Below are 26832 nucleotides of genomic sequence, written 5' to 3' on the forward strand. Positions count from 1 at the left end.
GGGAAAGGGAGAAACAGCTGATGGGAATGTGACAACCACAGGCAGATGATATCTACAGGTGTCTCCTCTTAGATTAAATCTACCTGCACCCAAAAAAGCAGAAATCTGGCAAACATTTCTTCTGCTTAATAAAAATACTAAGTAAGCAAACGCCATTCTGTTTAGATAGTTCAGAGTCCCCAGCTAGAGTAACCGAGGAATAACCCAGATCATTACCTGTCTACTCAGAGGCCTCTGACAATTCTCCACAGCCAGCTGACTCTGCAGAGGCTCCTTCCTCTGGAACTTGGGTGCACTGTGCAACTCCCTGTTCCGCTTCCGTCTTTGCTCTCAAAATGCCCTTGTGTGAGCCCCATGCTCCATTCAAATCAAACAGACTACCTGGTGCTGCCCAGTTCTCAGAGTGCTTCCCAGAGCTGGACTCCATACTTTTGTACCTTCCACCTGCAGCATCCCCACCTCCTTACCATTTGTACCCTTGCTCCCTATCCACCCAGAATGCACACCACTCCTCTATGCACCTTTCTTGATTCCCTGGCCAGGTAAGTGTTCTCCCTTCTTCAAACCATGACTGCACCTGCCACTTCCAGTCTATGACCAGCTTCCATCCTCCCTCCATCTTGAACATACCCAGACTCTATCTGCATCTTTCCCTTTCCACTCAGTCCCAGGGCCATGATCTCATGCCTGGATGGTGACCATGGTTTCCTCATGGCGCCACAACCACTTCTGTATGAAGCCTCTGGTTGAAGTCCAGACCCACCAGGTCCTGCTGGACTGGCCCTGCCTTCATTCCAGCTTAGCTCTCCCCTCCTCCTCTCTGAGTCCCCACGGCTATACAGCACTTTTAAAGTTTTGTGAACACACTGTGTTCTCTCTTATTCTAGCTCTTCCCATAGGCTGTTCTCATTTTCTGGAAACCTCTCCCCATGCCCTCTGTCTGCCTCACATTTATTCACCTTTGAAATATTAGCTTGTACCTTAGTCATTCCAAAAATCTTCCCTGAGCCACTTGTTTGGTATAAGCAATTATAGTTACATACATGGCCCATGGAATCCTCATATCCAGTCAACACTCCTCCCAGCTCCACCAAGTCCTTGTGTAGTCCTATAAGGCTCTACATGAACTGGACCTGCAGCCTGTTTCCTACTGCTCTCCTGCATATTTGATGAGCTGCAGCCTCAACAGCCACAACTGGTTGTACATAGTTTGGATTCACTCGACAACCAGTATTTTCTGAGCTCTTCTTGTATGCCAGACATTTGGCTAGGCACCGAGGGACAGAAACAGCCTTTGTTTCAGAAGCTTAAATCTAGTGGGAGAAGACCAAAACCAAATGAATTTAAAAGTCAATACAACTTAGATAAGTGCTACAAAGAGGAACAAAATGAGCAGGGTGAGGGGAATAGGAAATGGGATGGGGTGGGTTTTTTTTTTTTTAGGGTGATAAGGGCTAAGTAGTATTGTAGCATTTGAGTGGTGATCTGAAGGAAGTGAGGGAATGAACCTCGTGGATATCTAGGGGAGGGGCATTGTAAGCCCAGAGAACAGCCAGTGCAAAGTCTCTGGGGTAGGAGCTTGTCTGAAGCGTGTCAGGAAGAGCAAGGAGGCCCATGTGGCCAGAGCTCCGTAAGTCCTCCGGAGAGCAGTAGAAGAGGAGGTCAGGAGGCCAGGAGAGGGTGATGAGTGCAGTTCACATGGGGCCTTAAGGTCTTTGTGAGGACTTTGGCTTTTACTTTTAATGAATTGGGGAAACATCAGAGGACTTCAAGCAGGAAAGTGAGGAGTAGTCTGACTTACCTTTCCAAAGGATGGCTTTGGCTGCCAGGCTCCCATAGGGGGCAAAAGTGGAAGCAGGGACATCATCAAAAGGCCACTGTGTAGTCCAGGCAGGGTATGGCCCAGTACATTAATTCATTGATTCAGCAAATGAAAGAACAAATGAAGTATCTCTCCTTGGCTGGCCATGGAATTTGTTCCCGATATTGGGATAACATAAATAATGCTATAAGCAGTACCTTTTGCATAATGATTTTTATTTTTATTGCTAGCATTTTGGAGATTCCTCCCCCCATAACGGTTTCTCAAGTGCGAAGCTGCTTGATTAAAAGGGAGAAACATTTCAAGTTTTGTAAAAGATACCATCAAGCTGCTTTCCATGAGGTGTAGAAGGCGATTATCACTTTTTTAAAAATTGGCTAAAGTGAAGAGTGAAAAGAGAGCTTCTTTTTGAGCATTGGATTTCTTGTCTATAAAACAGGATGACACACTAGCCCAGCTAACCTCCCAGGCTTGCAGCAGGGCCAAGGAGTGAGGGAATGTGCGCCCAGGCCTGCCTCCTGGGCCATGTTAACCAGGAGTGGGAGAAGGGGCGGGGGGGGGGGGGGGGGGGTGGTGGTGAGAGCTCTACCTCAAGGGACTCTCCTGGCTGCACAGGACAGTGACCCGGACAGTGACCCGCTGCTGAGCAGGGCGCTAGAGCAGAGGGTTCCACACCTGTTAGCACCCCACCTCTGGCTTCAGGATCCTCAACCTCTTCTAGCCCATCCTCTTCACTGACAGTTATCCTTTGATGGATTTTTGGAGGATCCTCATTCAACTCATAGTTTTCAGGCTTTTGCCATCTATCGTGGCCGGCCGAACAATACATTTGTGCCATTAACAAGATTTAGTTCTCTTGGTGAAAACAGTTTTTATCTAGAAGGACTGGGAGGCCAAATCCTCTCCTCCTCCTCCAAAAGGGAGAAAGATAATTTCAAACTGAGCCCCAAGAGAAAGGGCTGCTTGCAGAGTTGGGGGGTGGGGTGGGGTGGGGTGGGGGGTGGGGGGATGGGCCGCGGCGCGGCGGTACCGCCTCACGTTCTGCCCAAACTGACGGAGGTCAAGACTTTTCCCACTCTGAGCAAAAGAAAGGGCTGTTACACATTGCACCTCCTCCTTCCAGCCGCAACAAAAACCTGTGGGAAGGGGGTTTGCTGCTTTTTTTTTTTTAAGTGTTTCTTATGGGCTACAAATTACAAATTATTCTCCTCTCTTTTCACCAAATAATCAGCTGGTCCCGGAATCTGAAAGCCCCGCACAATTTAGTTTTGAGTCTCAAAATGCAGAGTCGGTTCAGCCCTGCGAAGGCTGTTCAGCTTTTAATTTCTGGAGCAAGACTCAGCAAACAGTCAAACACTTTTGTGGAGCTGTGAAAGCTGAGTTTCGCTGTTTGATAAATGAGCAGACGGCAGGCAGCCCCTCTTTCTCTTTTTGTATGGATTCAATGAAGCCTGCCTAAAGAACACCACATGCTGTTCTAGCTACTGATCTAACATTCCGCAACATCCCAGCCTTGCAAAGTCCCTTTAATTACTCGGGAATCCCACCCTTCTCCCTTTCAGCCTAGGCAGCCGGGCCTGGGCCGGGGGCTCCATGGGGCGAGGGGTGGGAAGCAGAGCAGCTCTGCCCGGCTCCCCTCCCTAGAGCTGCCGGAATTCTTCTTGGTGGTGGTAGCCAGGTTATCCATCTCCCTTGTCTGCTCTCTTCCTGGCCCACAATACATTGCTCCCGGTAGAAGGAAACTCCGAATGTCCAGATCTAATTTTGTGGGTGCAGTTTTTAAAGAAATGTGAGTTTTAGGCACATGTTTCCAAAATGGCATATTCAAACCACTGCCCTCCTTTGAGACAACGAAGGGAAAGAGGAGATGCTACCCACCAAGCAGCAGCGAAGACCAGTCACTAGATGAGGTGTTTTACACACAGCGTTGATTTTGTTTATTCTAAAAAAATGACATTGGAGGAAAGTATGAAGATTCCTGTTTCACAGATGAGATACTGGGATCTACATCCATTCAAGGCTGCTCAGATTCACAGACCTCTGGCTAGTGGGAGAAACGAGACCCCAGTTCCACTGTCTCTCCTGTTCTTCACTTTGGCTGGCACCCACAGGAGCCAGCAAAGGGTCCACTAACCGAGTATGAAAGCCCTGGCATCCTCTCTAGATGTTGCCTCAAGAGACACCTTTAGAGCCACTCCGGAAAGCCACTCCAGAAAGCCACTCCATCTCGTTATTCTTACAAACAGACTTTGTTTGATTTGACCTCAAACTCTGTGATCTTGATCCAACTTGATCTCCAAACTTAGTCATCAGGGATGGCTCTGAAAAAAGGCTTTGGTTGTTTCCAAAAATTCAATCCACCCTCAGTAGGCAAAGATGTGCCACCAACAAGAACTGATCCAAAAGAAGTTCCAAGGTAATGGGATAAGTGCACCTCCTCCCACACTTTGACGGAGACAAACTCATGTGTATATAAGGAGTCAAGTATGCTTAAAACAGTTTAAAAATAAGAACTGTGGGTCTTAGTTCAAAGGTTATTTGGGTGCAGGAAAAGAAGAGGGACTACTCAAATAGCAAGAAATGAGAAACTTGGTACAATGACACGTTGTTTTGCAACCATGTATTGCAAAAGTCTTGTGCCTTCTCTTAAAATACACAATTTTGTGAACACAAGAGAGAAATTGATTAGGGAGACAGATTGGCAAAGGGATTAATATCATCACAACTTTAAGTCTGAAAGTGAGATACAGACTCACTTCCTTTGTTGACAAGAGACCTCACCCCTTTAACAGAGAAGAAAAAATAATTAAGTCTGGTGGTGTTAATAAGGATTTTTAAACAGCCCTGCCTCAATGCTTTCATTTTGAAATGGGCATTTGCCAGAGCAGTTACACTATGCTGTGCAACTCTGACCATTCAATAGTTTTTTGTGACACCTATTGGGCGCCAGGCAGTGGAGTGGTGGTGGGAGGTCAATGGGGGTAGGATACTGCAAGTTCCCTAGGAAATTCCCCAAGGGCAATTTCAAATATTCACAAGGGGATCCCTGGGTGGCGCAGCAGTTTGGCGCCTGCCTTTGGCCCAGGGCGCGATCCTGGAGACCCGGGATCGAATCCCACATCGGGCTCCCGGTGCATGGAGCCTGCTTCTCCCTCTGCCTGTGTCTCTGCCTCTCTCTCTCTCTCTCTGACTATCGTAAAAAAAAAAAAAAAGAATTCAAACATTCACAAGAAATTCCTGCCTAGTGCAATGAGACAGAAATGAATTTCAAATCATGTGTATGGACTGATGCAGGATTGTGTGGAAAAAACCCCAGGACTGAGAAGGCTAACAGCTAATCTGCTGCCCCTTTAGACATATCGTGGATGACAACTCCAAGAAGTCCAAAATTGCATATGTGAGCCCCCTATCGTCCTCAGACTGCCTGGATGATGTGTCACGTGTGTGACTATGAGGAAAGACAGTCATCACACACCAATTTAGTTAGAAGGAGGTGAGTTACATAAGCTACAGGTTAAGTCAAAACTAAAATAACTCTGAAGGCGATAACAAGAGCGGGTGAGGGTGGCGATGGCAGCATGTGTGCAAGGCAGGAAATTTTTAGAACAATTGTTCTCATAATTATTCAGAAGGAAAAGCAGCTGGAAGAGTCGAAACATCGATGTGAGTGGTGATATATGAAGAACCTGTATTAAAGCCCTGAAATGTTGCCCTGGTGAGCTGAAATCATAACTGTAGCTAAGGCGCTTTGAGTGTTTTTATTTACCAGGCCCTGAGCCGAGGAAGTCTCTTTGACAGTCATTATATCAACAATGTCCACGTGTTGCTGTCACCTGCCCATCTGTGGATGGGGAGCCTGAGGCCCAGAGCTATTCAGAAACCATCTGAGCTCACATGGCTGGTGAAGGGTGGAGACAGGATTTGAACCCACACAATCTGATTTCTGAGCTTTTCACACTGTGTGACACAAAAGACACCTGAAATAACAGACTGTGGGAGCCGAGGTGAAATCAGACCTTGTGACATGGAAGCCCCGTACAGTGGACACTGAAGATAAGGAAAGACATATGCCAGAATTTAAAGTTGAAGGAAACACTATGGCTGTACTGAATGGTTTTCTTCAAAAATTGGAAAGAGGCCACTCCTAAAGGAGGCTGATGCCTCAGGAGCATCCTTATCCTCCCCGTGCCCCCACGGGCATGTGCACATAACTCCAGGCTGGCGCAGGTTGGGAGGGCCTTCGAGGGAAGAGGGCAGGTGTGTAAAACAGGAGGAATCTCTGGTCTCGTCTCCCTTCCAGGTCTATGCAGCTGTCCCTGCACGGGTCCCCAGGACACACTTGGCATCTTGGCATTGCTCAAGCATGGCCAGCTGTGAGGAAGGAGCCAAACATTCATGGAGGAGCCACCCACAGCCCAAAGTGCCAATTACCTCAAGTCCTCATGGGAAAAAGGCTGGCTATAAATAAATTCAATTCACACATCTGTCAACCCAGCTTCCTGGTGTCCCTGCCTGGCAGCAGGCATCCAGTGCTTCCCATCCTGCAGCCCCAGCCCTGCCACTACATGTGTGACCTGGGGAAGACCTCTCAGTTCCCCTCTTCACCTCCTCAGCTAAAAAAGGGGGGGTGTCTCATCAAACAACCTCTAATCCCTTTAATAGATGAAACTCCTTCATATTGGAGTGGTGGTAACCAGTAGGTATTGATGAACGATCCTGCACTGTTCTAGGTGCTCTTTTACAGACTCCATGAGAGGAACTGAGGATTCTGAGAGATTGACAAACCTTCACGGGACATACTGTTTTGAGACCAATTGGCCCATCCACGTGTTCAGATTCCACTACGTCACAGGCGCCTAGTGCCCACCCATGAGTCTGCCTCTTGCTGACAAGTTCGACAGTGCGGACCATAAATCACGTTACCCTCCCACGGCCTTAGGTGATCACGTCATGCCACCTGTGTTGCTTCCCATAGGCTCCTAATTTGAAAGCATTCCACACACAGTTTCAGGATCCTGGGTTCCATTTCATAGCCGTGACACATAAAAGGACATACGGGAGCAGTTTGGGGGAATGGGGTCAAAAGGTGCAGCCTTCCAATTGTGAGATAAATCAGTTCTGGAGATGCCACGTTCAGCATGGTGCTTGTAGTTCATACTTGCTGTACATCTGAAAGCTGCTGAGAGAGGGGACCTTAAATGTCCTTATCACACACAGAAAGAAAGTTCTCATGGCAATAAAAAAAATCTTAACTATGGGCAGTGATAGATGTTAACTAAGCTTATTTGGTGATCATTTTCACAATATACATATATATCAAATCCTTATGTTGTACACCTTAAACTAATACATTATATGTCAATTGTATCTCATTTTTTTTTTAAAAAGAATACAATGGAATTTAAAAATGCCCTTATGTGGATAAAATGGCTCATGGCTTATCCTTTTTTCCTCACTAACCAAACTAATTGTTCATCCCAAGAGCCAGTGATCTACATTTTCCTGCTTCCCTGACAACCAAGGGCAGCAGGCAAGACGTGGGGGAGATCACTGCTCCGGGCTCTGGGAAAGCACCTGAAGACCACTGGTTCAGCTGGAGTTCTGACCTTTCTCTTCTTGCCCCCTTTACCCCACTTGCTGCCTGGAATATAGCCTTTGTTGTACAGCAGCCACTTGGGACCATGAGGTGATGCAGAAATTGGAAGCCCCCTGCTACAAATGGTAGAGCACAGAATGAGAAGGAACCTAGGTCCCCAACGTTCTTCTAGAGCTGTTATGCCACGTTCGGTTATCATCTTTTGTACTTATTCTATATGAAGAAAAGTAAAACCACTAATTCATTTATGTCACTGTTTGAGGATGAAGACAGGCATTTTTTTACCCACAGCCCCAACACAGTTCCTAACTGATCCACCTTCTGATGTCTACCCAGGATTTACTTCACCCAGAAGTTTCCAGTGGCCCTGGGTCAGCCATCTCATCTTTAGAGGGGAACAAAACAAGAATCTAATTCCCAGGACTGGGTGCTGAGTACATGAGGTACTGCCATTATGGTTTCTAACTAAAAAGTGCTCCCAGCTAACATGGTAGAGATCCTCGATCCCAGTGTGACAGATGGAGGGACTGAGGTGCAGAGAGGGAACCTGTCCATGGTGACAGAGATGGTGAGATCCTCAAGCTCAGGACTCAGCACGTGGCATTACTGGGAACGCCTGGCTCACGGTGGAACTTCAACAAAGGTTGTTTGAAGACAACATGTTTTTGCCCTTCAACCTCTTAGCAATGAATGTTACAGACACTTGGAAAACAATCCATTTGTACGTCAGAGAGAGGTACTCTTGGCTTAGAGATTTGAGGCCCTGTTTTTGTTTCTGAAAAAGTTTAGCTTGCTGCTAAGCACCAAGATGCTCCATCTTTGTGCAGGTAGAGTTTTTGCTTAGTTTCCAAAAGACCAGTGGTGACACAGGAGAAAGAGGTATTTGGTGGCATTGAAACACCCTCTTCAGCTTCCATGGATGTCACAGGACTGTGGCAGGGAGAGGATGGCACTGGGGCTCCTCCCAGATTGACCTTGCTGGAAAGCTGCCGGCCACCCCCCTGCCCCCAAGGAGGCAGTGATTTCCCGCTGTGTTGCTCCAGCTCAGGGGCATGTCTGTCATCATGTTCTGTGGTTTCACATAAGGATATATTCCTTTGGCTGCCCACTCCCCTCAAGGACAGACTGTCTTCTTCACTCCACTTCCCACCTGCCGGCACAGGGCCAGAGCCACAACAGAACGAGGTAAATGAGTATCTAATAAATGGGTGAGCCTAAGTGTTGAGGGGGCAGCAGCATGGGAAACACTGGTGGTGGGATTAACGGTGCCCAGAACCCCCAGGGTGGAGCAAGATTTGAGAAGGCCTTTCTCAACTGCGATGACCAACACACTTGACCCTGAGAGACAGAGAGGGTGAAACTTCACTCCCAAATTCCACCATCTAAGAGGTTACCAGGTGGCTGCTAATGACTACATCAAAGTCCAAAGACCCACTGTTTTGTTTCCTACATAGATCCACCTTCCACCTCCACACATACACACCCTACCCCCCAAATCAGTGTTCTAGGTAAGTGAGATACGTTTAAGTTCATGGACACTTGGAGCCAGATTTCCCAGGTTCACATCCATTTACTGGTTGTGTGGCCTTGGGCAAATTACCTTACCTCCTTGGGACTCAGTTTACCTATCTCTGTAATAGGAGTAATAACAGTTTCTACCTCATAGAGCAGTTTGGAGGAGGCTGATATATGTAAAATGCTTACCAATGCCAGGTCATAGAAAGCCCTATGTGTTTGCGATTTTTATTAATTTTTATAAAAAGTCTGTGAATGCTGCATTTGTAATTAGACATGGCTAAATATTTCTAATATCTGTTAAAAAGAATTATCTATATTTTTTAGGATTTACTTGTTTATTTTTACCTTTTTTTTTTACTTGTTTATTTTAGAGAGAGAGAGAGAGAGAATTCCTGTGTATACTAGTGGGGGGAGGGGCAAAGGGAGAGAATCTTTAGGCAGACTCCCTGCTGAACGTGGAGCCTGACACAGGGCTCAATCTCACAACCCATGAGATCATGATCTGAGCCAAAACCAAGAGTTGGACACTTAACTGACTGAACCACCCAGGTGCCTCAAGAATCATCTATTAATAAGCGTGGGTACTTTATTTTTTTTTAATTTATTTATTTATGATAGTCACACAGAGAGAGAGAGAGAGAGAGAGGCAGAGACACAGGCAGAGGGAGAAGCAGGCTCCATGTACCGGGAGCCCAATGTGGGTCTCCAGGATCGTGCCCTGGGCCAAAGGCAGGCGCTAAACTGCTGTGCCACCCAGGGATCCCCTAAGCTTGGGTACTTTAGCTGGGTATGCTATTACATGCAGGCCAATTCTGATCCCTATGATCTTGTGTTTGTTTCAAGGTACAGTTCCATTGCTCTCTAAAAATTTATTTTACTGCATTTGCTGAAAAACTAGGGTTATCATTTTGGAAGTATTTTTTCTCAACCTGACAAGCCTGCAGACACCAGCAGCAGGAGGAAAAGTTCAGGGCAGAGCAGAAGGTCAGGCCACATTCTCTCCTTCCCCACTGCAGGTCCTCAGGCCACATGAGGTCAAGGCTGAGGGGGTCAAGGAGGAGTTTTCAAGTGGATTTGAGGCTGCGGGTTTTGATTGGAGCACTGGACTGGACTTTCATGTCTAAAAGAAAGTCTAAATTATTGAAAAGAGGCCTGTTCTTATAACCAATAACCAAAAGTTATTAAACCTGCCGTGAAACCATCAGGGGTCAGGGAAGATGGTTTGGCCATAACATGGTAAGAACAAAGCCAAGTTACTTTCTATGTGTATGCTGCTGAGTTCAGCCTGTTCCATACACCAGGTACATTTGTGGGGGCTCAACTAGGTGTCACTGAGAACCAGAGTGTAATACTAGGTATGCAGTGAGCTGGTCAACACCCTCCAACACAAGAACAGGGCCATCGGGTGAATCCTCAATGGAGGAGCAAGAGCAGCCTATGGGTGGGTGTTGTAAGGGAAGGTCAGCTGGAGAACACATCCCTTTAACCACTGGGGATCTGTGGAGCTCCCCCAAATGCATATCTGGACTTTTTCAATGAGCCCAGCAGAGGGCACTGGCAGGAGGAGCCCTCACAGAGCTCCAGATGATCAAAATGACCCTGTTGACTTTCCTTCTCTCACCCTCCTCCAAGTCAGAAGACAGAGGGAGCACACATCTTGCCCCTCTTTCACAGAGTAAATTCTGAGCCTCAGGAAGGGAGAGGCTCTGACTTCCATGTCAGATGGAGGTTTTTAACTGGACTGAGTGGGACTTTTTCATAGCTGAGAAGGAGTTAATTATCTAATCAAGACCAATACGATGGCAGAACATGGTCAGATGCTGTAGGGCTTCCCTGTGATGCCATCAGAGCACAGAGCAGGAAGGCTAAACAGAGAACTCTGAAGGTGGCCCTTCAAAATACGGGAAAACACAACCAGTTTCCATTGGTATGTGAACAAGTTCATCCCTGCTCAGCAAACCGGCTAATGGAGAATAGATATAATGCTTGCTTCATATGGGCATCATACAAGGCGAACAAATTCACATGTGTCAAGTGATTCCAGTGTCTTTGCCAAATGGCCATAACATAGGTCATTTAATCTTCAATAAATAATCTGATGGTATATTATGTATCAGGGACTATTCTGGGAGCTGGGGATGCATAGTGAACAAAAAAGTCCTCATGGAGCTTCCATTCTAGAGAAGGAGGCAAATAAAACACAAGCAACTAATATATACATATTATATAGCATATGTCACTATGATATATGTATATATTATGTATAACATAATTATATATTATAAACATATACATTATATAACATATAATTACATGTTAATATAATATATACTATATCTATTATATCTATGTATAGGTAGATACAGATATAGATAGATATTTATGTATATAATAGCGATAGATAGATATATCTATAAATAGATAAATAATATATAGATACACAGATACATATTACATCCTATGTATATGATAGTTATATATAATATATATAGTCTGTAATATACAGCAGTAAAATGAAGGCAATGACATATAGATAACTATACATATAACATGTAACATATTAGTTATATAGGTAACAGCTATATAGGTAACAGTGGTAAGTGCTATAAAGAAAAATAAAGCTTGGTAGGAAATAGAGGAGACAGAATGGAGTAAGGCCAATTTTCAATAATGGTGCCTTCTTCCATTGGTAGAACACTTTACAATTTTAAGCACTGTCTCATTTTATCCCTAGAGTAATTTGGTGAGGAATTATTCCCGTCTAAAGGTAAGGAAATTGGAGCTCAGAAAAGTCCAGTGACTCCAAGCTGGGTGACCTTTCGTTACCCTGGCCAACAGAAAAGCAGGCCCAAGACCAGTTGGGCTCAAAGCTTCTGCATTCTCTGTGATGCCTGAATTAATTCTGGGACCCAGAGTCAACATGGTATTACTGGAAGCCAGGGCTTATGGAGCTTGGCCACAGTGCTGGAAAGAGGATCTCTTTCAGATCTTACTTGTGGCAAAACAATTGCTGCCATCCACTCACTTTATCAAGGACAGTATCCCATCCTCCCATCCTCCCAGCCTCTCAGCTGGGCAACACAGGCTGGGAGAGGGGGTGGCTCATGCCTGATACCCGGTTCACCCCAGCCCACTTGCAAGCTGAGGGGGTGGGCATGGGGGTGGGGAACTGCCACCAGTGACATTCTTCTCTAAAAATGAAGCCAAAGTATTGAAACTTGCCTCCTCAGAGTTAAGAGTTCACAGATGAATCAAAAGTTTGGATGGATCTGCTCAAAGGAAGGCTGCCCACGATTACACCCCAGGCTTCACAGAACAACCAGTCCCTTTCTCTGAGGGGTTGGGGAGGTGGAAATGGCAGCTGCAGCTGGGAGCCCTCAGGAAGGGCAAACGTGGCCGGGATTTCAGTTCAATGGGATCAGTGGGGAAAACCCTCGGCAGGCTCCTTCTGTCCTCTGGGGCTGGAAGGACAGCCCCAATTTCTAGTGCACTTGAAATTGATGGCAGGGTACCTGGATTTATGCTTTTAATACCAGGATATGTCCTTGCTTTTGGACTGAAGATAGGATGGAGTTTGGATGTCTTTTTTTGCGACTGTTTTGAAAGCAGCTGGCACTGTAATTCTTAGAGAAAGTTATCATTTGGAAGATGTTGAAAAGCCATTTGGTGTAAATAAGACTTGTGGGCATGGAGGCCAGCAAGACCGAGGATCAGAGAACAGAGGCGATTTGGTGGAGGTTGTCCCAAGGAGGAAGACGGGGTGGTGAGCAGTGGGAGGTGGTGGAGGGGGAGAGAGGAGGCCTCCACGCAGAGAGGGCTGGGTGGGACCAGCTGTGGGCAATGGGCAGGGGGAGGCCCAGTGTGGCAGGGAGGCGGGAGAGCATTTCTCCCTGGCTCACAGTGGTTCAGCACGCAGCTGTCCAACAGCACCTTCTGTCACGATGGAAATGTTCTATCTGCACTGTCCAGTATTATAGACTCTAGGTTCAAATGCCAGTGAGCATTTGAAATATGGCTAGAGACTGAAGAAAGGAATTTTTACTTCTGTTTAAGTGAAACAACCATATGTGGCTAGTGGCTACTGTCCTGAACAGCACAGTTGGAGAGAGGTGCTCTATGCAGAAGAAAAAGGTCACCCTGACCAGGGCAGAGAAGTTAAGTGATAAGTCCAGAAGAGTTAGGATTCTTGATCTTTTGGTTCAACCAACCTATCCCTCCATCAGAGGTCTGGACTCTCCACAGGAGCTGCTGCTAGGGAGTGTGGATGCCCATGAATGTTCCAGAACCTCAGACACATGACAAAGCTCCAGGCTTCCCTGCATTCCTGCAGTGCTCTTCCTTGTCCCACCCAATGAAGGGTTCACCAACTCCCTCCCTAGACCATGAGGTTCTCCACGAGGGGGACCCACACCAGATTTCCTTCTGGATCTCTGCAGAAGACCTGCCATGCAGCCCACCTCGGCCAACACCGATGGACTGAAGAAATGAGTAAAAGAAACAGCAAAGCTGGTTTCTTCGACTGAGTTTTTAAAAAATTTATGTTCATGTATGAGAAATAGCATTAATGTATCACAAAAACTTATGCCCTTCCTTACATCACAGTGGAGCATCCTCTCATTTATTGGGTGGACCAATTCTTGGCCACACAATTTTAAACTCTCCCGGGAGGCTGGCTCAGGCCTGACACTGCTCTCTTTCATCTTTTTCCCACTGATGATTTATCTGTTGCGTTGGGGATCTGAAAAGGGAATTTGTGAAACTTGTGCACTGACCTCTTTCTGCCATTTCAGCCTTGGTATGCCCACACTTAGGAAGTTGGTAAGGAATAGTGGTGCAAAACTAGCCTGCCTATTTTTTTGTTAGCAGGTGTGGTAAAAATTATACGAAGGGAAAAGAAGCTAATAAAAGGAGTAAGAGTTTGGATGTACTGACTCAATTTTTTTTGTTTTAAGATTTTATTTATTCATTCATGAGAGACACAGAGAGAAAGGCAGAGACACAGGCAGAGGGAGAAGCAGGCTTCTTGCGGGAAGCCCGATGCAGGACTGAATCCCAAGACCCTGGGATCAATGCCCTGAGCAAAGGCTGATGCTCAACCACTGAGCCACCCAGGCGTCCCCTGACTCAAATTAAATTGGGTATTTTAGAGGTATAGAAACCTCTCTCTATAGATAGATAGATAGATAGATAGATAGATAGATAGATAGATTTATATAATAAAGATTTTATTTTATTCATTCATTTATTTATTGAGAAAGAGGGAGAGAGAGAATCTCAAGCAGATTCCCTGCTGAGGGCAGGGCCTGACGGGGCTCCATCTCACGACCCTGAGATCATGAGCCAAAATCAAGAGTTGGATGCTTAACTGACTGAGCCACCCAGCCCCCAAATCTATATTTTTAACTATCAAATAGACAAATGATCAGTTTTAGAAGAGTGTCCGACAGCATTCCTTGGCCTGTTAAATAGGAATGATCAGTGATGGTGAGTGTTTGTGGACACAGCCTGAAGTGTGGAATATATTTTCATCACAAGAGGGGCATACAGCAGCCAGGCCTGCAGTAATATTACAAACAATACCACTCCCCATGAAGGATTCTCAGACCTCCCAGCTAATGACTTCAGGCTATTTCCCAGTCTCTCCAAGGCTTTCATGTGACAAAGCCAATCAATCTGCCCACCCCAGAATCACTGACACACACGGAACACACTTGGGATTTTAATATTTGCCTCTCAGAGGAAAGAAGGCACTTTCTGCAAGCCAAGTATTGAGAAGATTCAAGTCAGGTGTATGCTTTTAACCTTATTGACCTGCCTAAATTGTTTGGAATTTGTAATACTTTGGTATTACTTTGTTTTTGTATTTGGCTTGGTATTACCTTGTTAATAAGTGTTTGAACTTCTTCAAAGTAGTACAGCACAGTTATTATTTATTTTGATAACTTAAAAACAAAAGCAATTAGGATGTTAAAAAGGATTAAGAACTGTGCATAAATTACTCAGAAGAGGGGAGGAAAGGAATAAGCCAGAGGAGGCTGGACTCACCTTTCCAAAGCTGGCGGCGTTGACAGGCTGGGTGTCATTCTTCTCACAGAAGTCCAGGTAATGCATGTAAAGGGCGCTGCGAGGGATGCAGACCCCCTCTGCAATTTCATAGTTCTCCTCCAGCCTGCGGAATAAATGCCCAATGAGCAAACCTCAAGCAAGAAGAGCATGCGCCTCCTGGTCCTCCTCCAGAGGAAGACCTGGAGAAAACTCTTCTACAGAAGGAAAACAGAGGCCCAGGAGGACAAAGCAACCTGCCCAAGGTCAGGCATGGAGGTGTTTGGTTAGCAGGATCAGACTTGTGGCCCCTGTGGGTATGACCTTGGGTCACTTTTGGCTCAAGTTCCCAGTCCCTCTCTTCCATGCTGTCATTGGACTGGCCACATTCTGGGTGGATTGGTTTCCTTCAAACTCCAAAAATGACACAGGAGCTTGTAGGCGCCCTGTTCAGCTGAGCTAACCATACACTCACTTGTGCAGCCATTTCCAATACAGGTCACAGTGTCGGTGCACCTTTGCTAACAAGAGCAGTGTGGTGGGATGGCCTGGGAAACAAATGCCCAAAGAGAAACCTGACAGCTGGACAGCCAGGAACCCACTGACTGAAGGGAAGTCATATAACCACACGGGAGCTGAACTTCTCAGTCTCTTCAGGATCACCTCTGCTGTGCTGGAATTGTGATTCTACACCCATCACCTTCTCAATGAGTACAGGTTAGGGGTTAAGGGTGAGGGCTACCCATGGGGTTCAGACCCCAGCATTGTCATTGTTAGCTTGATGACCTTGAGCAAGTAATTTAACCTTCTGAAGGTGCTGGCTGTGATCGCCTTATAAGCTGTTGTGACAATCGGATGAAACGTGTGACATGTGCCAGCGTGGTGCCTGGCACGTGAGAAACGTAAGAAACACTCAGATGTTGGGCCTCATCATCATCCACTTTTCTTCTCCATAAAACATCTTTGGGTACCTATTATGTCCAGAATCTGTGCTAGACATTGGGCATATAAAAGTAAATTAGATCCAGTTTAGCATTTTTCCTCCTGTTTAATGCAAATACCAGAGTGTAGGCATCAAAAAGACTCTTGCCCCTTTGTCATAGACATGCTAGAAGATTTAACACTTCTTCTAACAGAACTGCTGAGGCACATGATAATTTGGGGACTTTTCTTTGGGGCTGCTGCTTTTAGAGCCTGGGGCACACACTGTTCAATTAACTCACCAACAGAAAATATTTCTCTTTTGATCACAAACTGGATTTTAGGAAACAATCCAAAGTCACTTGGAACCAAGTTTGAAGGATAAAGTGACTGGAATAACCTTTTCATCTCAAACATGTTTTGGGGGTGCAAAGGAGAGCAAAAATAAAGTATGATTCTAAAGCAGTGAAGTAAATATCCTCAGATGGCTTCTAACTTCTCTGGGGGCACTTGCCAAAGAAGTGATCCAGTGCTGTCGTAACTGTGAAATGGAACAAGGACACAGCCTCCTGAGGTGCCTACTTGAAAGGGCAGTGCTTGTTTGGCTCATTCTGACATGTGGTTGAAAGAAAATTAATTCAATCATTTCATATCCAGACCCTACCAATGAATTCAACCCTAGGCATGCTCAGATAACTGAAGAAGCCTGGTGCTGAATGGTATCATGTCACCCACTCCCCCCTCTCTGGGAAGGGGAACACTGAGTAACTCCTGACCATTTTTAGAAGTGTTCCAGGAAGGAGTTTATGCAATCCTTTCTGTGTGACCTAATTCCTTGACACTGGCATGGTATCTGATTCACTCCCACATCCTTGAAGCCTAGCCTATTCCTTGGCACACAGCAGGTGCTCAATCAGTGATTGATGGCTAGATCATTGCAGTTATGTATTCATTCAACAAATATTTACTGATATCCTGCCACCTGCCAAGTGCTGGGGATGCATGGTGAATAAGACTGTCCCTGTTTGCATACAGGGAACAGATCAATGGTGGGTAGATGGATAAAGACGCAGGTAATCTTTAATTCAACAAATATTTATTGAGTTCCGCGCAGTGTTTTAGACATTAAGGAAATGGCAGTGAACAAAACAGAGGCCCTGTCCTGAAAGGGCTTACATTCTAGTACACGTGTCCCTAACGTCGTAAATCAGAACTCTAAATGTGGTTCCCTGTGGGAAAATGCTTTCACACAGAGATTAAATTTCTTAGGACCGTCCTAAGCTTCAGGTCTGCCATGAATGGGAACCAGCCTTCCAGCTTAGCCTGGACCCCTGCATGCCATTCACAGCATTGTTTCTCTATAAAAGTGAGTTCAGAGGTCCAAATAACCAGCTTATGCACAAACTTGTGTGGGCCATCTGATTAAGACAGTTTTCACAAACTGGGGTCTCATAGACGTGCTTTGTTTCACCTGAAAACAGTGTTGGCCCAACTTTTAAAATTCAGGACATTTCACATAAGAATCTAGATTCTTTTGAAAAGGTGGAGCTCTGGCAACACTGGGCCCATTTTCCCGTATGACAAAAATCGGCCAGAGGTGTGTATGCTCTCAAGTTGGCCAGAGTCCCCACTGCTTCCTCCTTTTCTGACACCTACTCTATTTTCTGTTCTTTGTCTGGCTCCTGTAGGCTCCTGTGTTGACGTAAGCCACAGCCTATGCCCTAGTTCACTTTGCAGTCTATCTGGGAAGAAAAATGCACAGAGATAGGAATATTTAAGTACGACAGATGCATTTGATGGCGGGGAAAGAGACTATTGTGTTGAGGAGAGGAGATGGTTAAGGTTGGAGGATGAACCGGGATTTGAACTTTGTGACAGCAACAATGGCTAGCATCTCTTCCCAGGTGCCAGGCACTGGGTATTTGGTATCTCTTTCCAACCTCACAGGATGGAAAGTAGGAATTACAGCCATGTTTTAGATGACAAAACGGTGGCTCAGAGAATGGAACTCATGTGCCCATGGTCATGCAACCAGTAAGTAGGAGAATCTTACTCTAAATCACTGTGGTATCCTTGCTTGGATAGATAGAGGGGGTTCCAGGAGAAGGGCATAGCAGGAATGAGAGACACACAGGCATGTGCTTTGGATGATGGAGACAATGATTTGAGTGGAGAAGGGGGTTGCAGAGGAACCTCTGAAAACACAAACCCATGGAGGAGGGGGTATGGAGAATCTTTTAGTGCCCACAAGAGAATATGGCCTGGCATAGGAGTTAAGCAAACCCTGGAGTTCAAGAGTCACTACCAAAATGTTATAGGGAAGGACAGAGCAGAACTCAGAGAACTGAAAAAATAAGGGCTCAGAGGAGAGAAGAATAGAGTGTTTCTGGGATGCTGCAGAAATAATCATTGTGTCATCAATAACAGCCGTCACTAATATTAATTTAAAGCTTAATATGCTCTATTAGGCACCTATGTATTGACTGTAAAAGAATACAACAATAAAAGCAAAAAACACTCAAGTTTCATAGGTTTCATCTCAGACTACTTAGAGTCCTAATATTAAGCAATTTCCTTTCCAAGTTTTGATTTCAACTCTCTGGACTATGGTGGAACATTTTCCAGTCTAACACACACACACACACACACACACACACCAACAACTTGGGCAACTGCAACTTTGTGCAGGACAAACTGGGGATGGGGGCCGAAGTATCTTTTTTTGCTTATCCTTGGCTAATGATTTCCTAAACTTAATTTTGGCCAGAAAAATCTGTGGGTACATTCAACATGCATGCCATGCAAGCCATTCAGAGTTCACCTTACGAAAGGCATCAGATCCTTTAAAATGACAGGGGGCCAGTTACATTTTCTTAAGCACGTTCACAGCATGATCAAATTCATTCTTTGGAAAGGTCATTGTGGCACCACCATGGTAGGAGGCCAAGGCTGACCAGCGAGGCCTGGCACATGGTGGCTAAGTAATATCTTGTTGAATGAATGAATGAACAAATGAGACCAGCTAGGAGATACTGCAAGAGTCCGGGCAAGAAGTGATGGGGTGTGAATTGAAGGAGTGGCCGTGCGGGCAGAGATAACATTTAGGGTGTGGTTCTTATGTTGCCAGATGTGAGATGGATAGGAGCAACCAAGGCCAGCTGTCAGGTTCCTGACTGGGCTGAGTGGATGCTGGGGGCCCCTTTCCTCATGACTAAGAACTGTAGGGGAATTCTAGTGGGAAACCGTGGCCTTAAAAAGCACAGGCTCCCAGGTAACTTCCTGGCTCCCCCTTCTTAGGAGGAGCTACTTTACACAAGTCCCCTTGCCTCAGTTTCTACTTGATGTCCTCGTGACTTGTTTGCTCACCAAGTATGGCCAAGGGCTCAGCCTTAAAATATAAGACCAACGTTGAAATACATCCCAGTGAATGAAACCATAGCAGCAAGGAACTTTTTGAATCCAGATGGGTGTAAGTCAGGGTTCACACAGGCTGAGTTAATTAAGCAGTTACCTGCCAAAGGCCAGAGCCTTGTAAATAAGTACATTTCTACCCACGTTTTGTTCCTCTTACCCAGAGCTTCTTCGCCTCAAGGTATCTCAGTGGCTTATGACTATGAAGCATTTTAATAAGCTCTACAAATGAATAGACAGAACTGGCATTCGGGGCAACTTTGATGCTTGATGAGTTTCCACAGAAAGAGCGTCACGATACCTTTCCCCAAACCTCCTTACAGAATCCAGAGGGTCTGTGTGTATGCTGAAGTTGCTAATTGGAATGTCTGCTTCGCTGACCAAGGCATGGCAGAAAGAAAGGCAGTTAATTATTTCTCTTCATATCTGATGAAACTTCCCCTTCTCCTCCTCACTTGGAGAGGACATCATTAGTCTGCCGTGGTGAACAATACTCCATTATACCTGGATATTTTTAATGATCACCAAAAAATTCCCCACTTCTTCCATTTTCTGATCTTCTATTTAATAACTTGATCATATTTGAATTGAGCCCATCCTATTATGCGGAGATAATGAACGCAGTCTAGTAGCCAACAGGAGTCATTATCTGCGGTATACTTTTTGAAAACGACCTCCTCACGAGGTTTCAGGCCGCAGCACCGCGGGCCACGGGAGGAAGCTTCGTTCAGCACCTTGCAGTGAGGACCAACCACAGCAGCACCCGTGTGACTGTCCCTGCCTTTCTCCTGTTCTCTTTCATGGACAGATTGGGCTCCTGGTTCAGTCTCCACTTCCCGGGTGCTTGCAGGCACGTCTATAAACAGAAGCTTTCTCCTCTATTTTACCAGAAAATTAGCCAGCAGGATCTTTTAAAACTTTGCTGAACATAGCAACTTGTTACTGAGGTTGTCAGAGCCACCCGAGGCTGAAAAATCTGTGAAAACAGACTTGCTAAGTGATCAGAGGCCAGATGGTCATCTAAACCCATCAGTGGCTCCCCTCTGCCTCTGTGGAGGAGCCCTAATACCCCCCCCTTGGCATTTAAGGCCCCCACATCTGACCCCTGACTACTTCTCCAGGCTTCTCTCGACCTGCTCCTCGGTACACACACTGCTCTCCTGCCAGCTGGACAGTTGATCTTGCCACATTCTCCCTCCCCTCAGTGTTCCATGGTGTTCCTTCCATGGGAGGTGAGCCCTCTGCCGTGCCTCCCCTGGCACCCAAGGCTCAGCTCGGATTTCCTCCCCTGACATGCTGTTTAATTGCCATCCAGCCCCATCCGAGGATGGCCTCTTCATCAGTTCTTCTTCCTGCCAGATTCATGTGTCCATCCACTCAACAGCACGCAGAGCGCTGCAACGGGCACCTCCCAGCTACAGAGTCACGTCTGTAGAGGAGAATGTTTTTGACAGGAGGCACAGCCTCTGCCCCCAAAGCTTTTACCACTTGCTGGAGATTTTCACAGCTCTTTAGATCTTTTTGCAGCTCCAACAGCCTTTGCTGAGAAACAGCATGGGTTCAGAGACAAGGGGTTGCTGGGTTGAAATCCCACCTCTATCACTCACAAGCGCTACCGTCTCGGCTCTGCTGCTTTACCTCCCAGACTCTTGCCTCTCTCCTCGGTAAAATGATGTGAATAATACCCAGTACCCATCTCCCCAGGCTGCAAAGGGACTAACCAAGAATCCACAGCCCTCCGGCTGGCAGAGGGAACACTGGATAAGGACACCTATCAGTATTACTCTAGGTTATTGTGGAATATTCAGGAACATTTTAGATCTTAGACTGAGAGTCCTCAGAAGGTAGGAACCAAATCGAATCCCTGTTTATGTTAGCAGAGTTCCTGGCACTGTGCCCTGCACACAGTCAACACTACAGAAGGGAGAAGATAGGAGGTGGTGGGAAGGAAGGAAAGCAGACTTTTGCACAAATCAGAAAAAACTTTTTTTTAAAAAAATCTTAAGACCCAAGTGATTAAAAAAAAAACCCTAATTAAGATGAATATGTTTGATTTATATGTTCAAGTGCTTCCACTGTGCCAGGGATATTCATATTTGCCATTACTCCTTGAGCAAGATGGGTAACATTATCTCCACGTCATGGAGGAGAAAAGGGAGGGCCAGGAAGACAAAGAGATGCCCAAAGTCACTGCTGGGAAAAGCCCAGCTTGGAGCATAGACTCAGGTATGAGGCTTCTAAAGCCCTCACTATGTGCGATGGACTGACACTCATTTGGTTGGTGAGCCAGCACACATTTATTGAGCACCTACTATGTGCCAGGCATTGTAGAATACAGCAGTGAACACCAACACACAATCCCTTCCACTGCCTTTAGGAAACTGACAGTTGATCAGAAGAAGAAGGGAACCAAAGAGAGAACACCACCACCAGGCAATAAAAATGTCCAGAACGGTGGGCTTTGGCTCTAGCTAGCTCGGAGGCTGATGCTATAAAAAGCCAAAACAAACAAACAAAAACCCCAATCTACTTTTTTTTAAGATTTATTTATTTATTTATGATAGACATAGAGAGAGAGAGAGAGAGGCAGAGACACAGGAGGAGGGAGAAGCAGGCTCCATATCGGGAGCCTGACGTGGAACTCGATCCCGGGACTCCAGGATCGCACCCTGGGCCAAAGGCAGGCACTAAACTGCTGAGCCACCCAGGGACCCCCCCCCCCCAGTCTACTTTGTTAAACAGCAGTTAAGTCCACAAATTACTTCTGGGTAGACAAGCCAACCAGAGATATGTATTCAGGTGATCCAGTAATTTCCCCCAGGACGTCAGCTGGCTCTGCCTCCCCTTCAAGGGCCTTCTGGGCATCCCCCTGCTCAGCTGGAGTGAGACTGTGACCCTCTCTTGTGTTCAGTTTCCTGCCTTGGTTTCCTCCTCTTTAAATAGGGGTGACAGTCCTGCAACCTCTACAAAGTTTTCATAAAGAGCAAGAGAGCTCATCTGGTGATGTCGCCTGGTGCAAGCCTACCTAACCTGTAGTTTTGGCTGATGCTGAGCAACAGGCCACATCAGAGATTTTGTGCTGTCCTTGTAATGACAGAACAGGACCTGGAATAATCTTATCTGTAACCTGTTTCTGGCCTACAAGCTCCTGGGTTGCTATTCCAGAAAGGCCTGGGGTTAGCCAGGTTCTAGAATCCTTATGCTCATTGTTTGGGTTAAAGTCTTCTCCTTCTTCTTCTTCTTCTTCTTCTTCTTCTTCTTCTTCTTCTTCTTCTTCTTCTTCTTTGTTGTTTTGTTTTTTGTTTTTTTGTTTTTGTTTTTTACAATAGCTCAGTGTCACAAGTTCTCTAATGCTACCAATGCTTCTGGCAGGGCTGGGCCAGGGGTTGGCAGCCCTGAGCTCTGGTGGTCACCACTGATAGTCAAAGTCATGTGGGTACAATACTCAAGCATAAAATATCCCCCAGGATATTCCCCTTCCATCACTTCCCTGTCTCTACTTATCTCTATGTCACCATGACAAACAGAGCCTCAAAGAAAATCCTCATATGCCCCGTTGCACACCTGTGGGCATGTTCTCCGTATTGGTGTCAAGAAGTGGAGGTGATGGGGGTACATGGGAAAACATTATTGGGGCTACAAAATTGCCCACTCAAATGGCATTACCTTATTATACCTTAACCACAGCACAAAATATTTTTTTTAAAAAAAAGGATCCTAGCTCCACAACACAGCTTCTCATTCCCTAAGACCCATCCTTCATGTTGTTCTGCTTTCTTATGTTCCTCTATCTGTAGCAGAGGGCTTCCCACGGGGTACCACCACGCCAACTGGCATTATCTGACATCCCTGGCTGTTGTCAGAGATAGAAATGTTCAGCCTCCCTTTCTGGAAGAAGGTGGCCTAACTTGCATTTTGGAAGTAAATAATGCTATGTCACTGTGGAATGAAGGATCAAGTCAGAAATGGATACAAAACACCTGGTATTAGTCACATGCAATGACTCTGGTCTGAGAGCTGTGACCTGGTCTAAAGTTTCAACATGCTTCTTTGGAACAGCACCAAACCCACCTTTTTGCCTCTGGCCTCCAAGGGCATTTTAAAGAGAAACACAAAATTTATTTTGCTTTATATTAGTTTGAAATATTGAAAGGCCATCAATCACCCAAGACCTCATTTTAATTTTTTTGAAAGAAAGAAAAATGTCTCCCAACAAAGTGACAATTTGGCCTTCTATCCTCTTCCTGTGGGGAAGGGCCTCCCTTCCTCCATAAGTTTGTGGAAGGGGCGATGCCTCCACCCTGATTGGCACACCAGGAGCCAGAAGTGACACAGGCGGCAGGGAGGTGTGTAAGAGGGCGGGGCTGTGCAAGGGGACATGCACTGGCAGCAAGCAGGCCAGGATGGTACAACAGGCTGCTTTCCATTCCCAAATCCTCTGAGTGAATAGAGGTTATTGTGTGGCTGGGATTCCAGCAGCGCTCACCATCCCCAGCGGCTTGGGCTTTACTAACCCTCGTGACCAAGGATGCTGGAAAGTGTTTGGCAGAAGGCATTTGACAATATTTGCCTGTTTTCTGCTGGGAGCTGCCTCCAGATCACGTGGCCCCAATTATTTTAGGCTGCTCAGCCACTGTATTATTTGTTCTTGGAGTGGGGGTGGTCTCGAGGGTGATGGGGGGGGGTGCTCATGGCAAGGAGGGAGAAGGTGGAGAAGCAAATAGCTCCTAACTCACTTCCTAAAGCCAAGTGTCCCAGGAGAGCTCAGCACTGTTGGGCCGCCGTGGCCTGGAGACCAGTGTCCTTTTCTGGCCTGCCCCCCTCATGGTCTTGAGGGGTTGCACACTGCCATTGCAGACAGGGGACAGCAGGAAGGAAGCAAGTACCTCAGAGAAACAGATGCCATGGTGTGGAGCCAGGTCCTTTTTTTTTTTTTAGAGAGAGAGAGAGAGGTGGACGGTGGGGGTGCAGAGGGAGAAGGAGAAAGAGTCCCAAGCAGGCTCCACACCCAGCATGGAGCCTGATGGGCTCAATTTCATGACCCTAAGATTATGACCTAAGCCCAGATCAAGAGTCAGACATTTAACCAATTGAGCCAGTCAGGTGCCCATTACTATTATTTTTTAAAAGTATTTTGTACTGTGGGTGAAGACATAAAATGATAAAGCCATTTAGCAGGCAAATTTTAGTCCCATTAACATTTTCTGGGCACCCAACCCTTCCACGTCTTGACATTGACGTGGAGAACATCCCCACAGATGTGCAGGGGGCAAAAATGAAGATGTTCTTTGCAGCCTTGTTTGTAGGGCAAAGATGAGATTTGGACACAAACTAAATGTCCATCAAGAGGAAAGTGGTGAAACCTATCTGCTGCTGTTTTACATGGAATTATGCGCAGTAGAAAAAATGAGGTTGTTCTCCAAGGACTCACATGGGTATGGCTTCGGGACACTCCAGTGAGGAATGAGCCAGTTGTGGATCAATACAGTGTGACGGGTTGTAGGACAGTATCTCTAGTGTGATATGTCTGCATTCTTTTTGGAAAGGCGCAAACATGAAATTTTGAAAATCACAATTCAGAAACTTCTGTTGGTACATAAGCAAGTAAATGCATAGGCAAGAGACTGGAAACACACATGCATGCTCTCTGCTGGTCACAGGGTTGCCCTGGAGGAGAGGCAGGAACTACAATGGAGAATATACGTTGACCTTATCAATGATGTTTTGGTTTTTAAACAAGGAAACATCACTTGTACAAATAAAATGAAATAAAAACAAAATATGTATTTATCGAATGTATTTGTATCTTGCCTTTTTCTAAAAAGCTAACAAAAAAAAAGAAAAGAGGGATCCCTGGGTGGCTCAGCGGTTTAGCCCCTGCCTTCTGCCCAGGGCTTGATCCTGGAGTCCTGGGATTGAGTCCCACATCAGGCTCCCTGCATGGGGCCTGCTTCTCCCTCTGCCTGTGTCTCTGCCTCTCTCTCTCTGTGTCTGTCATGAATAAATAAATAAAATCTTAAAAAGAAAAAAAGAAGAAAATCAGACAAAGGAAAGAGGTGGAAAAGTACATGAACATGTACTTTAGCTCTGAACTCGCTGGCGGCCAGAGCAGAAAGGGAGCGCAGTCTGAATGATGTCACTTTCCCTGGTGAAATGGAGGCTGCATCCAGTTCCTTTTGAGAGGCTAAGCATTTGTACTGAAACTACATTCTGAAAATTTTACTCATGTGCGACTTTATATAGGAGGTCACGTGTCTTCCACCATGGTTTCAAGCATGACTCTGTTCTTTTTTTTTTTTTTATTTTATTTATTTGAGAGAAAGAGAGAGAGAACGAGAGAGCACATGAGTGGGGGAAAGGGCAGAGGGAGAGGGAGACTCCCCGTGGAACAGGGGGCCTGATGCCAGACTTGATCCCAAGACTTGGATCATGACCTGAGCCAAAGGCAGATGTCTAACCAACCACCAGACGTTCAACCCTGTTCTTATTTGAGAGAAATGTCAGGGATCCTGGGTGGCTCAGTCAGTGGGGTGCCCAACTCTTGGTTTTGGCTCAGATCTTGATCTGAGGGGTTGTGGGATTGAGCCCTGGTGGGGTCCTTGCACAGCATGGAGTCTGCTTGAGAGTTTTTCTTTCCCTCTCCCTCTGCCCCTCCCCCCACTCTCTAAATAAACAAATAACATCTTTAAAAGAGAGAGAGAGAAATGTTCTCCTTTTTCTTCCCTCCTGTTTACAGATCCTCTCCTTGGCTCCCTCTCCCACCTCATCTTTATAACTCTCCTCTTACCCTCTGTGCTCCACACTAGCTGCCTCCTGTGGTTCCTTGAACAAACCTTGCCTGCCTCCCATCCTGGAGGGAGCCCCAGATGCTATGGTGTGTGTCAGGTTAAATCCAAGGAATGAGGCATCCTTCCTCCTGCTGGGAGGTTGGTTACTGAGTCTGAATCCTTCCTAGGGAGTCATCCTTAGCAGAATGTGAAGCCAGATGCTTCAAGTACTTTGCCCATAAGAACTTGTTTCCTCTTGATGACCCCCCCCCCACCAGGAGTTAGATACTACTGCTCTCCCCATTCTACAGATGAACAGACTGAGGCACAGAGAGGTTGAGGACCTCATCCAAGATTACACAGCTGGGGCATGGCACAGCTGGGCGTTAATTTGACAGTCTGACTTAAGAACCTGCACTGTCTACTGCCTCACCACTGTCAGGCAGATGTTGAGAATCATAGAAAAATAGGCATGAATAAGGTGATTTTCTTCTACTCCCCTTCACATTTTATATTCTGAAATGTGCAACGTGTTCAGGTTGTTAAAGTCCAAGTGTCTGCCAATTCTTTGCATTTCTAGAAACTCCTGTGCCCAAAGCCCTTTGTATGATTGCCTCGTTAGATGCCCTGGCATTGTGGGAATTTGTGTGGCCATAGTCTGGGGGGAACGGTGCCGGCAGAGGCCTGACCGGGGAAGTAGAGTAGAATTTTAAAGAAAGCAGAAAGCAGCAAATGCAATGAGAAAAAGAATATAG

General features: G+C 46.0%; 1 protein-coding gene across 5 annotated transcripts in view; it reads right to left on the minus strand.

Moving 5' to 3' along the window:
• RFX4 (regulatory factor X4) overlaps nt 1-26832 on the minus strand; it is a 161101-nt gene that overhangs the window by 83128 nt on the left and 51141 nt on the right. For all 5 annotated transcript variants that reach the window (XM_072742486.1, XM_026010932.2, XM_072742487.1 and 2 more), the window contains exon 4: nt 14982-15105. In XM_072742486.1, coding sequence (XP_072598587.1) covers nt 14982-15105 — 124 coding nt within the window. The remainder of the gene's footprint in view (nt 1-14981; nt 15106-26832) is intronic.

Source organism: Vulpes vulpes, chromosome 16 (assembly GCF_048418805.1).
Source record: "Vulpes vulpes isolate BD-2025 chromosome 16, VulVul3, whole genome shotgun sequence".
Classification (NCBI taxonomy): domain Eukaryota; kingdom Metazoa; phylum Chordata; class Mammalia; order Carnivora; family Canidae; genus Vulpes; species Vulpes vulpes.